The 14,601-nt window shown below is 38.9% G+C and overlaps 1 protein-coding gene across 1 annotated transcript in view; it reads left to right on the top strand.

Moving 5' to 3' along the window:
• Positions 1–14,601, top strand: part of LOC124794671 (serine/threonine-protein kinase Genghis Khan) — a 367,558-nt gene that overhangs the window by 134,937 nt on the left and 218,020 nt on the right. The window contains exon 9 of the mRNA XM_047258205.1: positions 12,365–12,486. Within this exon, the coding sequence (XP_047114161.1) occupies positions 12,365–12,486 (122 nt within the window). The remainder of the gene's footprint in view (positions 1–12,364; positions 12,487–14,601) is intronic.

The following is a 14,601-nucleotide window of genomic DNA, read 5'->3' as shown; positions in this document are numbered from 1 at the left end:
CCACTGTACTTTCAAAATTCTGATCCTCAATGTCATCAAAATCTATATTATCATCAAACACCTGGTACTCACCTTTGTTCAAAATGGTTCAAATGGATCTGAGCACAATGAGACTTAACATCCGAGGTCATCAGTCCCCTAGAACTTAGAACTACTTAAACCTAACTAACCTAAGGACATCACACACATTCATACCCGAGGCAGGATTCAAACCTGCGACCATAGCAGTCATACGGTTTCACACTGAAGTGCCTAGAACCGCTCGGTCACAACGGCCGGCTCACCTTTGTTCACAATGTTTTGCAAATAGTTACAACTTTTCCCACAGCTTAAGATACATAAATTAGTTTTCATGTAAATATTACTTTTATGTTCCAAAACAAACAATTCTTTAGCATTCCATTCAAAACACACCTCAACTCAACTTTCACTATCCAATCCATACTGAGAATTATATTTTCTACCAGACTAGGGATCACTAAGCATCCATGTTCAAAGGTTTTGTCTTCTATACCAAACATTAAAAATACCTGAAATTTTACCAATTTGCTTTGCTTATTTGTATCTCCTCTTGTCTTTACACCTGTTGTTGTTGTTGTTGTTGTTGTTGTTGTTTTAATCTTCAGTCCAGAGACTGGTTTGATGGAGCTCTCCATGCTACTCTATCCTGTGCAAGCTTCTTCATCTCCAAGTACCTACTGCAACTGACACCCTTCTGAATCTGCTTAGTGTATTCATCTCTTGGCCTCCATCTACGATTTTTACCCTCCGTGCTGCCCTCCAATAATAAATTGGTGATCCCTTGATGCCTCAGAATATGTTCTACCAACTTATCCCTTCTTCTTGTCAAATTGTGCCACAAATTCCTCATCTCCCCAATTCTATTCAGTACCTCCTCATTAGTTACGTGATCTACCCATCTAATCTTCAGCATTCTTCTGTAGAACCACATTTCTAAAGTGTCTATTCTCTTATTGTCTAAACTATTTATTGTCCGTGTTTCACTTCCATACATGGCTACACTCCATACAAATACTTTCAGAAAAGACATCCTGACACTTAAATCTACACCTGATGTTAAAAAGACTTCTCTTCTTCAGAAACGCTTTCCTTGCCATTGCCAGTCTACATTTTTTATAATCTCTACTTCGACCATCATCAGTTATTTTGTCCTCCAAATAGCAAAACTCCTTTACTACTTTAAGTGTCTCATTTCCTAATCTAATTCCCTCAGCAACTGACTTAATTCGACTACAATCCATTATCCTCGTTTTGCTTTTGTTGATGTTCATCTTATATCCTCCTTTCAAGACGCTGTCCATTCCGTTCAACTGCTCTTCCAAGTCCTTTGCTGTGTCTGACAGAATTACAATGTCATTGGAAAACCTCAAAGTTTTTATTTCTTCTCCATGGATTTTAATTCCTACTTCAAATATTTCTTTTGTTTCCTTTACTGCTTGCTCAATATATAGATTGAGTAATATTGGGTATAAGCTACAACCCTGTCTCACTCTCTTCCCAACCACTGCTTCCCTTTCATGCCCCTCGACTCTTATAACTGCCATCTGGTTTCTGTACAAATTGTATATAGCCTTTCACTCCATGTATTTGAACCCTGCCACCTTCATAATTTGAAAGAGGAGTATTCCAGTCAACATTGTCAAAAGCTTTCCCTAAGTGTACAAATGCCAGAAATCTAGGTTTGCCTTTCCTTAATCTATCTTCTAAGATAAATCGTAAGGTCAGTATTGCCCAACCTATTCCAACATTTCTACGGAATCCAAACTGATCTTCCCCAAGGTCGACTTCTACCAATTTCTCCATTCGTCGGTAAAGAATTCGTGTTAGTATTTTGCAGCTGTGACTTATTAAACTGATAGTTTGGTAATTTTCACACCTGTCAACACCTACTTTCTTTGGGTTTGGAATTATTATATTCTTTTTGAAGTCTGGGGGTATTTCGCCTGTCTCATACAGCTTGCCCACCAGGTGGTGGGCTTATGTCATGGCTGGCTCTCCCAAGGCTATTAGTAGTTCTAATGAAATGTTGTCTACTCCTGGGGCCTTATTTTGACTTAGGCCTTTCAGTGCTCTGTCAAATTCTTCACGAAGTATCATATCTCCCATTTCATCTTCATCTATGTCCTCTTCTATCTCCACAATATTTCCCTCAAGTACATCGCCCTTGTATAGAACCTCTATATGCTCCTTCCACCTTTCTTATTTCCCTTCCTTGCTTAGTACTGGTTTTCCATCTGAGCTCTTGATATTCATACAAGTGGTTCTCTTTTCTCCAAAAGTCTCTTTAATTTTCATGTAGGCAGTATTTGGCTTACCCCTAGTGATATATGCCTCTACATCCTTACATTTATCCTCTAGCCATCCCTGCTTAGACATTTTGCACTTTCTGTCAATCTCATTTTTGAGATGTTTGTATTCCTTTTTGCCTGCTTCATCTACTGCAATTTTATATTTTCTATTTTCATCAATTAAATTCAATATCTATTCTGTTACACAAGGTTTTCTACTAGCCCTCGTCTTTTTACCTACTTGATCCTCTGCTGCCTTCACTATTTCATCTCTCAAAGCTACCCATTTTTCTTCTACTGTATTTCTTTCCCCCTGTTCTTGTCAATCATTCCCTAATGCTCTCCCTGAAGCTCTCTACAACCTCTGGTTCTTTGAGTTTAAGCAGGTCCCATCTTCTTATATTCCTGCCTTTTTGCAGTTTCTTCAATTTTAATCTACAGCTCGTAACCAATAGATTGTGGTCAGAGTCTACATCTGTCCCTGCAAATGTCTTACAATTTAAAATCTGGTTCCTAAATCTGTCTTACCATTATATAATCAATGTAAACCTTCCAGTGTCTCCAGGCCTCTTCAACGTATACAACCTTCTTTCATGATTTTTAAACCAAGTATTACCTTTGATTAAGTTATGCTCTGTGCAGAACTCTACCAGGCGGCTTTCTCTTTCATTCCTTACCCCCATTCCATATTCACCTGCTACTTTTCCTTCTCTTCCTTTTCCTACTATTTAATTCCAGTCTCCCTTCGCTATCTGAATAATTTCTTTTATGTCATCATGCATTTCCTCAATCTCTTCATCATTCGTGGAGCTAGTTGGCATATATACTTGCACTACTATGGTAGGTGTGGGCTTTGTGTCCCTCTATTTGATGTTGTATTTATAACCCTTTATTCACCTGACCAGAAGTCTTGTTCCTACTGCCACCGAATTTCATTAACTCCCACTATATCTAACGTAAAGTTTCCATTTTTAAATTTTTGAACCTACCTGCCCAATTATGGGATCTGACATTTCACGCTCCGATCCGCAGAACACCAGTCTCCTGAGTAGTTCCCGCCCCGAGATCCGAATAGGGGACTATTTTACCTCCGGAATATTTTCCCAAGAGGATGGCATCATCATTTAACCATACAGTAAAGCTGCATGCCCTCGGGAAAAATTATGGCTGTAGTTTTCCCTTGCTTTCAGCCATTCACAGTACCAGCGCAGCAAGGCTGTTTTGGTTGATGTTACAAGACCAGATCAGTCAATCATCCAGATTGTTTCCCCTGAAACTACTAAAAAGGCTGCTGCCCCTCTTCAGGAACCACACGTTTGTCTGGCCTCTCAATAGATACCCCTCCATTGTGGTTGCACCTACGGTATAGCTATCTGTATCGCTGAGGCATGCAAGCCTCCTCACCAATTGCAAGGTCCGTGGTTCATGGGGGTAGGATCTTATCTCCTACAATGGGCATTTCTATAAAATTCATACTATACTGGATTTTGTCTCTAAATTGTTCAAATGTACCACAAATCAGGTTACCTGTATCAATCAAACAGTTCTGTTCCCACTGATCAATCGTAATCTTAATGTAAGGACATCCAAAATCTGAATTCACACATCTGTTACTAGGCACTTCATGTAAGAGATCAATTTCGATTTCATCAAATGGCACATCTTGCACTGTTTTTGCAAGGTTTTACCAACTTAACTGGTATCATAGCATTACTTTGGTTACACGTATTATCAGGTAAGAATTGAACATACTGAATGGGTTCCATAGCACAACTAACATCACTTATTACAGAAGGAAAACAAAAATATCACTGTCAAAATTACATTTCCTACTTAGACCCTCTTTTACTTCATTTCACCAGTGTGGATACAGATTTTGATTAACCACAGCTAACTTATTCCAGAATGCAAATTTATCTGTGTTATAATCAATTTGGTCCCAAACAAATTTCAAAAAATTTTCACCTTTATTCTCTAGGCTTACAAATAACTCACCTTTATTGTTTGTATCATTACTCTGCATGACATTAATGAAAAACTGCTTTCACTGTACTGGTATTCCATGACTCTCACTTACATCATAATATCCATCGCTTACCTGATGTGTATTCGCAAATAACTCAGGAACTTCATTATTCTTAAGCTCCTCAAATACCTGATGCTCATCATCATCACCATCATCATCATCATCATAATATTCTTCCACAATTACTTCATCAACATCATTAACATCACAAGTCTCATCACTATCAAAGTCACATACCTCATCTCCATCATTTGCAATAAGCTACCAGTCTCAAACTTATCAATCTCAGTTAATTCACAGCTCTCATTCTCATCTACATAAAAATACCACCTAATTCAGATCCAATACAGTTATCACTTGTGTTACATATATCAATAACACTATTTAAGGAATCATTAGTACATGCTACATCAAAATTCTCATTACTCTGGCATTCTGGTTTGTGATTAGTATGTATGTGTTGTGTCTCTTCACCCTTAAGCTGTGGACCTTCATTGAGGTGCACCACTGTTTCCAGAATAATAGCCTGTATAATTGTTTCTCCTATTGTATTGCCCATGGTTATTTCCATTACTCCTGTTCTTCTGAGTTTCAAAATTTCTGTCTCTATTACCATTTTGACCCTGATTGAAATTACCACTAACTCTGTTTTTGTAGTTGTTGCCATTGTGATATCTCTCATTAAGATTATTACAGTACATTTTTTTTTCTACTACCCTATCCAGCGTGTGTACATATCGTAAAAATTGTTCTAGACAATAGTCAGGTTCGTGTATTAAATCTCTCTGCAACCTTTCTGGTAATCTCCTTTTTAGTGCATCAGTTAATGTCATTTCATCAAATAGCCTGTCAAGGTGTGCTAATTTCTTAAGTTGATTCTTAGAAAATTCTTTCAGTGTACTGACCCCGTTCCTATAATTTGGACCATTCAGAAATTCACTTTTAATTCTCCGTTGTTCATTTTCTGACCAAAATTTATCTAAAAAAAACTTCTCTCGGAACTTTGCTATGTCTCCCACTGACTTAAATTAAGATTTACCCATGACAGAGCTCCGCCTTCAAGACATCTTTTAACAAATTTAATCTTTTGGTCATTACTCATGCCTGACATGAAACTATCTCTACAGTGGTGTAGAAAATCCATGGGATGTAAATAGTCTGATGGAAAACTTTCAGTTGGAATGTTGGACCACGCAATACCATTATTTGAGTACAGATTGTTGTGAATACATTTTTCTTGAACTGATGAAATTTTTTGGTCCAAAACATTTATATTAATTAGCATACTGTTTTCAGTTTTTAATATTTGTTGATCTAAACTACTAAAGTTCTGTTACATTCTTTCTGCTACAACTTTCTGTTCAACTCCTACATCATCAACATTCTTCATTTGTTGTGCAGATTGGGCCTTGAACACATTTTCCAAAACAATAAATTTATCTTCTAATCCATCGACTTTTTCATTCACACTTTTTAATCCCTCTGACATCCTATTTTTCAGTTCCAAAACCTGATTGCTTATGTGGTCTACTTGGTATTGTACCCTGTCCATTTTAGCATTGTTTTCAGATTGTATTTCCGTTAACTGATCATTGACTGCACTAATGGTATTGTACCCTGTCCATTTTAGCATTGTTTTCAGATTGTATTTCCGTTAACTGATCATTGACTGCACTAAATTTGCTATTGTTATTTCTTTTTATTTCTATTAACTGATCAGTAACTGCACTCAATTTTGCGAAAATCAACTGCATAATATCGGTTTTCACTGTTTCTATGCTTTCTACACTTTCACTTAGTTCAAACATGTCTATGCTGTGTCCTACAGCTTTCACTTCATCACCACCACACTGTCTCTATTCGTTTTGCTGGCAGTTACATGAGTCCACCAAGAAGAATTTATTTCACAAATGTTTTGTACTTATCTTTTCTGATATCACTTATCTTTTCTGATATCTTTCGTCGCAGTTGTGAAGTCCCGTTTCAATTCATCTGGTCCATCATTGTTGATATTATATGAAATTCTTGTCACTGTTGGTACGACTTTGTCGGGCAGTTCTCAGGTCTTCTTTTGTCGAGTAATTGGACCTTCCGAATCTTCATTTACATAAAAAGTGCAAATACACGTATCCAAAATCCATTCTTCTTCTGCGACAGACAAAACTTTGTTATCAGTCAACAGATCCCGGCCAACACCATAACTTATAATCTTATCCTCCCACACATCACTGTTTAAGTCATTGTCTTAACATCTTCACTATTTTTCAAGATTACAAAAGAAGAACTTTTTACTTATCTTGATTATCTCAAAGTCTTGTCTAGGGGAACTTTCTTGCAGCTGAAAATTTCAATTCCTTAGGTTGATGACAAAATAACTGTTGAAGAGTTGCCTGTTGCTATGAATATCTTTTTATTTTATCCCATTCTTCTAAATCACACCGACTTTTTTTTATAATTTCCACATTCAGAAAACCAATAAGTACATTGTTGTTGACAAGTTTAGCAAAATACGTGCGTTTCCATCCGAGGCATGCCCATCGCTACTTTAGATTCTGCAGTACTCACAATTTCCAAAAAGGTTACAAAGCAAAAGCGTTTACAAACTTTCTCGACAGGAGAAGAATCTTTACCAAATTGTATCATTATTTCATAGATAAATCCAGAAACAAATTTAATAATTAGCATTTGATTGTGCAATTACTAATATGAATTTTAAGTGTACCAGAAATTTTGTAATTTCTATTAGTCTTAATAGAAGAGTAATTTTAACTGTTAGTACATATTGATTGTAAAACATTAGTTTCTTTTTTATACATTTTAGCCTGAAATATATTACATCGTATACAAAATCATATGAATTCTTTTAATGAAACAGCTGAGATAATTTTAACCTATGCAAGAATTGATAGCTTAAGTGGTATATAAACTCGGGACTGGATCAGACACTGAATGTGGCTCTCCAGCAGGGATACGACTTCCTCAAATCCTGCGCTGAAATGAGATCCATCCTTCATGAAATCCTCCCCACTCCACCGAGGGTGTCTTTCCGCTGTGCACCTAACCTTCGTAACCTCTTGGTTCATTCCTATGAAATCCCCAAACCACCTTCCCTACCCTCTGGCTCCTACCCTTGTAACCGCCCCGGTGTAAAACCTGTCCCATGCACCCTCCCACCACTACCTACTCCAGTCCTGTAACTTGGAAGGCGTACACGATCAAAGGCAGAGCCACGTGAGAAAGCACCCACGTGATTTACCAACTGACCTGCCTACACTGTGAAGCTTTCTATGTGGGAATGACCAGCAACAAACTGTCCATACGCATGAATGGACACAGGCAGACAGTGTTTGTTGGTAATGAGGATCACCCTGTGGCTAAACATGCCTTGGTGCACGGCCAGCACATCTTGGCACAGTGTTACACCGTCTGTGTTATCTGGATACTTCCCACTAACACCAACCTGTTAGAACTCCAGAGATGGGAACTTGCCCTTCAGTATATCCTCTCTTCTCGTAACCCACCAGGCCTCAACCTCCGCTAATTTCAAGTTGCCGCCGCTCATACCTCATTTGTCATTCAACAACATCTTTGCCTCTGTACTTCCGCCTTGACTGACATCTCTGCCCAAACTCTTTGCCTTTACAAATGTCGGCTTGTGTCTGTGTATGTGCGGATGGATACGTGTGTGTGTGTGTGTGTGTGTGTGTGTGTGTGTGTGTGTGTGTGTGTGTGTGTGCGCGCGCGCGCGCGAGTGTATACCTGTCCTTTTTTCCCCCTAAGGTAAGTCTTTCCGCTCCCGGGATGGGATTGAAATGACTCCTTACCCTCCCCCTTAAAACCCACATCCTTTCGTCTTTCCCTCTCCTTCCCTCTTTCCTGACGAAGCAACCGTTGGTTGCGAAAGCTTGAATTTTGTGTGTATGTTTGTGTTTGTCTGTGTGTCTCTTGACATGCCAGCACAACATACATATATAGCACAGCACAACACAAACACACACACATATATATATATATATATATATATATATATATATATATATATATATATATATATAGGGGGATGACTCATTATAACCACCGAGCGAGGTGGCGCAGTGGTTAGCACACTGGACTCGCATTCGGGAGGACGACGGTTCAATCCCGTCTCCGGCCATCCTGATTTAGGTTTTCCGTGATTTCCCTAAATCGTTTCAGGCAAATGCCGGGATGGTTCCTTTGAAAGGGCACGGCCGATTTCCTTCTCAATCCTTCCCTAACCCGAGCTTGCGCTCCGTCTCTAATGACCTCGTTGTCGACGGGACGTTAAACACTAACCACCACCACCATCATTATAACCCCCACCTTTTACCTTCTTCCTAAGATACACAAACCCAATAATCCTGGCTGTCCTATAGTTGCTGGCTTCAAAGCACCCACCAAATGTATATCTCCCTTAGTTGATCAACACCTGCAACCCATAACAAAAAGACTTCCTATTTTGAAGATACCAACCATTGCCTAGATTGTCTGAAATCTGTCCCCGTCCCAATCCCACCACAAACCTTGCTTGTCACCACTGATGCCATCTCCCTTTACACCAGTATCCCCCACATACATTGTCTGTCTGCTGCTGAGAATTTCCTCAGTCAGTGCCCACCTGATTCCTAACCTATGACATCCTTTTTGCTCACCTTAATCAACTATATACTTGCCAACAACTACTTTGCCTTTGAGGAGCAGATTTACAAACAGATAGGGCTATAGCGATGGGAACCAGGATGGCTCCTTCCTATGCCAACTTTTTCATGGGTCACTTGGAGGGGGCTTTCCTGGCATCCATAAGCCTTCAGCCCTTGGTTTGGTTTAGATACATCGATGGCATCTTTGCCATATGACTAATGGTGAGGCTGACCTATTAATATTCCTGGAATGTCTAAATACCTTCTACCTATTAAATTACACATGGACCTATTCTGAATCCCATGTTACTTTCCTTGATGTTGATCTTGTCCTTGCCGTAGGCCAGCTACACGTTTCTGTCCACATTAACCTACTAACAAACAACAGTACTTACATTTCGACAGTTGCCATCCTTTCGATGTCAAATGTTCCATCCCATACAGCCTTGGCATTTGAGGCAAACATATTTGCTCGGATGCAGGCTCTTCACAGCAGTACACCACCATTCTCACCTCAGCCTTCACTGTATGCAATTAACCCACCAGCCTAGTTCAAAAGCAGATTTCCTGGGCCATCACATCCAGTCCTGGTACAGCTGATCCCTCCAGAAAACAGCTTTGAAGCACACCACTCACTTTTATCCTGGTCTTGATAGTATTAATCAGCTACTTCAACACATCCATTACTTCCTAAAATCGTGCGCTGAAATGAGATCGATTCTGTCTGAGATTTTGCCCACCACACCTAGAAGAGCTTTTCATCAACCCCCTCCCCCCAACCTCCGCAATACCCTTGTCAGAATCCATGCTCCTTTTGCCCCTATCTCTCTACCCTATCACTCCAATCCCTGTGACTGTCCCCACCTCAAGATTTACCGTATGCACCCTTTTACCACCACCTATACCAGCCCTGTAACTTGAAAAACATATACTATCAAGGGGAGAGCCACCTGTGAAATGATACTGTCATATACTGGCTGTTTTGTAAACACTGTTTGGCCTTTTTACATCAGCGTGACTACCACCAAGTTATCTGTTAGGATGAGTGGGCATAGGCAGAGGGTATATACCTGCAACACACGATATCCTTTGCACAGCATGCTCTACAATGTTACAGTCATGACCTCATGCCTGTTTCACCACACGTGCCATCTGGATTCTTTCCCCAGACACCAGTTTCCCAGAGCTCCGCAGGTGGAAACTAACGCAACAAGGTGTCCTTGGTTCTGGCCACCCACATGGCCTTAATTTATATTAATTCCTTCTATCTCAGCATTTCTTCACAGTAACTACTCCTTTCTTCACTCCATTTTAGTTTTCTATATCTTCATTTTGTGACCTATGTATTTTTCACCGTCCTCCCTCCCACCAGTGTTACATGCAATGCAGTTTACTGTGTACTCGTATTAACTCATGCACGATGTTTTAGCAGTAATGTCTGTCTCACATATTACCCTATCTTCCACCTTTAAGCTCTCAGGTTTTCAAATCTCATATAGAGCAGTCCCAACAATCAGTCTTTCCTTCTCATCCCGTCCGGTAAGTTCTGTATGACTTTTCCGAACTGTACTCCTTTTCCTAAACCTCTCCAGTCCTTCTCCATCACCCCTCAGGCTTCCTCTTCAACTCATCTGCCAGAAGAAGGAGCCACTGGCTCCGAAAGCTTGCATAAGTTAAACTTTGTGTGTGTGTGTGTGTGTGTGTGTGTGTGTGTGTGTGTGCACGCACGCACGCACGCACGCGCACGTGGGCGTGGGTGTGCGGGTGCGTGCATGTGTGTGTGCATGCATATTCTCTTTTCTTGTAATTGCCTCTCGATCAAGTATAAAAAATTCATGGGATTTGAACTGTTTGGTTTCAAATTTGGCCCTTGATTATTTGATTATGCATTCATAGTCATGTGAAACATACACACAGTTATTAGGTCCACAAATTTGCTTCCACCATTTTGCTGTAGACAGCAGTAGCAGCACAAGTAGTGGTGCAGGTGGTAGGTAATGAGTGTCATGAGATAAACTTAGGCATTTGTAAACATAACGCTATCGGAATATCAGTGGATTTGTGATTGCTTCATAATGTTGTTCTAGATTGAATATGTCAGCTTATGAGCCCAATTCTAGTCATTTGTAGGAAATTTTAATTTCCTGCTTTAACGTGAAGAAATCTGTGGCTGAGGCTCATAAAATGATGTCTAAGACTTACAGTGAGACACCTATTAGTGAAAGAACATGTAGAGAATAGCTCCGATGCAACAAGAATGGTGATTTTGATGTCAAAGACAGCCAAGGCAGTGGAAAAGAGAAGGTTTTAGAAGCTACTGAAACTGGTGGGAACAATTGCAGGAGATCATTAACAAAAGCAGTTGATGCATTCGACTGAGCACTGAAAGACAAACAACCACAATAGAGAGACAGACATGAAATGGTGGTTTTTCAGCATGACAATGCTTGTTCCCATGTTGCAAATTCATTCCCAACATATTTGCAAAAGTTGAAATTGGAAGCCCTACACCATCTCTCACATATTCCATTGCTCCCTCTGACTACCAATTTTTTCGATCACTGGCACACAGCCTGACTGACAAACACCTACAGTCACATGAACAACTGCAAAATTATATATTGATTCATGGGTCACCTTAAGAGGTGGTCAGTTCTTCCACTGTGGGATTCTCATGCTGCCCATTAGATGGGGAAAAGTAGCAGCCAGTGATGGCCAGCACTTTGAATCATAAATTTTTTGTAAGTTTTTTGCATGAACTTTGAGAAAAAAAAAATGAAGCGAAGTTGTAGACCTAATACTTTTCTCCAGTTTTTTCTTTGTTTTGTCAAAGTCTTTGTAACTGGCAGAAAAAAAAGGACCATTGATCTGAAAATCGTGCATTACCACATCAAAGTGCCCAAAGCCAGTTGGATTAAGAGAAGTTGAGTGATTATGTGTTAGCAGTTGTGTCCATGACAACCATAACAACAAGCCTACAGATTTTTTATTGCAGGGGATAAAGATTCATTTACATATTTGAACAAGATGCTACAAACTGCATTGGCTTATTTCTTTGCTTTCCCTTCATAATACTTGTACACCATCTACCAACTGGGGCTGAAAACCACATGAGCTAGTGACTTGTGTGCAGTCACTACACATTTTTTATGGGACTTCATACTTATGAAGATGTGTCAGACTAATGTGATTTCTACATGCACTGTGTGTTGACTCCAGATGAGTCCATTAATGTCATAAAATGTTATGAATATTTAGATGTGATGATTTAGTAATCCCAATCCTCTAGGTGGATATTAATGTTAAAAAGATGTGTGTCAGGTCCTCTACAACTCCATTATTTAATTCGTATTTCAATTTTTTCCCTTCAGCTCAGTTTCTGATCTGGGTTGTATACCAGCACATGGAATCACACCTTCAGAAAGACTTGAAGTTGAAAAACGAATCTTAGATTTGGAAGAAGAAAACTTAAGGCTTACAAAACTTCTGTCTGGTACGTTCCATATGTTACATTGCCGTAATTTATCTTATAGTAATTGTTGCCATATGTTATTAGGGTTCATGTATTAATGTATTAGCATACTTATTAGCAAATAAGCATCACATCTGAATGAAATTGGACATTTTGTGTCATTATAGAAGATGGATAAGCTGTTTATATTTTGATTCTATTGACTGAGAATACATTGAAAGATAGGTTTGATTTCCCAGGGGTGAAGTGTATGACAGGTAAGAAAAATAGTTAGATATATAGAAATAAAATCAAGTGGTGACTTTTTAGGTTAAAATATATGCCCAAGCAGAACTCATATTAATCCGGTGTTTTTACTAGTCACCAGACTCAGTTACACAGTTACAGACCTTGAAAGGAGAGAAAAGTGACAGCCATGCTATACTATTGTTAGAGGTGACTTAAATATACATGACTGCCTGGAACTGCTGAGAATTCTTTGCTGACAGTACATACAAACATTTTCGAATAGCTACCTGAAGCAATTATTATGATGGCCAAAACACAACAGAACTGCTTAAAATCTCTTAGTGCACATACAGACATAATTTTGTTGATACTGCAAGCAGTTAGAAGTATGTTAAGAACCATGCTATTGTATGGTAATAATGATTACGAAATGGAAAAAAGGTCGAGAAGGCATAGGGAGAATTTCAATGTTTGTACAAATTTAGAAACCTTGGTGTACAAAATCAAAGACAAATTTATAAACCTTGGTGTACAAAATCAAAGAAAAATTTATAAACCTTGGTATACAAAATCAAATGCCTCCCAGCTGTTCCGAAACATTCTTGAGTTGAAAAAATTGAAGTTAACTATTTAATAATCATGAGCCACAATATGTGATTGTGTTGTCCCAGACTTATGTTTGGGACTGCAGTGGGTGTCAGAAGGCATAAGTGGTTAGGAGGAGGAGATTAGTGTTTAACGTCCCATCGACAACGAAGGTCATTAGAGACGGAGCGCAAGCTCGGGTGAGGGAAGGACGGGGAAGGAAATCGGCCGTGCCCTTTCAAAGGAACCATCCCGGCATTTGCCTGAAGCGATTTAGGGAAATCACGGAAAACCTAAACCAGGATGGCCGGAGACGGGATTGAACAAGTGGTTAGGAAGCATATTGAATATTCTCATCCAAACTACATAATAGGAATCAGGCAGTCTTAAGAAATGTTAGATACACTTCTATGATGTTAGAAATTTGTAATGAGAACTTACAGTAACAGTTCCCTTGTGCAAGAGTGACAGAGTGAGTTGTTACGTAAGATGAATTTTTCCTGGATCAAGGAAGAGGTGATATGAGGCTTAAAGTCATATAATGAGGTTAGCATGTTGAAAGAAGAGTGTTTGTAAGCCATTTCTCTCGTATTGTTATGTCCAGAGAGAGAGAGAGAGAGAAGCACAGCCGAGGATTATTGTCTTTATGTGTAGTGGAAGAATTGCAGGGTAATAAGTAACAGGGAAAAATGAGATTAATTTTCTCACAGATATATGCTAACAACATTATGAAGGTAAGGATTCTGAAAAACAATTGATACCATTACCAGTAATTAGATATTTTTTATTCATACATATGTAGCCCTTTCACCCATGGGTATGGAAGACTATTCTGTGATTGTGTTGTCCCAGACTTATGTTTTGGTCCATAGCTGTTGGTAATGGTTTCACAAAGTTTAATCTTGTTGTAGGATTATTGTTACTTACTCAACTTAAGTTGGAATTCAGAAGACTTGCCCTTTTTCCACCCTTAGTACTCTTTTTACCTAATTAGAAATGAGAAACAGTAAAAATTTGGCACCTTTTATTGTACCACATACAGATGTTTCTTCTTATTTCATTCATAAGTGCAGCTTCGTAGTACATTAACAATAAATTAAAGTCTTCCATTCTCTTTACTTAGGAGAGAGCTGATTTGATTGTCACTAAACAGTTCTGTATATTGTTTCTTGTGTTTATAGAACAAAACTGTTAAGTTATAGTTCTTAATTGTTAGATATTACATTTTTTACAGTCCAAAGCTTTACATTTCTGTTAACAGTCTTTATACCAGGCTGATATTTTATCAAGATCAAACTGCATTCACTGCAATTTTTATCAAAT

The sequence above is a fragment of the Schistocerca piceifrons genome, chromosome 4 (assembly GCF_021461385.2).
Source record: "Schistocerca piceifrons isolate TAMUIC-IGC-003096 chromosome 4, iqSchPice1.1, whole genome shotgun sequence".
NCBI lineage: Eukaryota > Metazoa > Arthropoda > Insecta > Orthoptera > Acrididae > Schistocerca > Schistocerca piceifrons.
The sequence above is the reverse complement of the archived record's forward strand: the minus strand, read 5'-3'. Positions and strand labels throughout refer to the sequence as shown.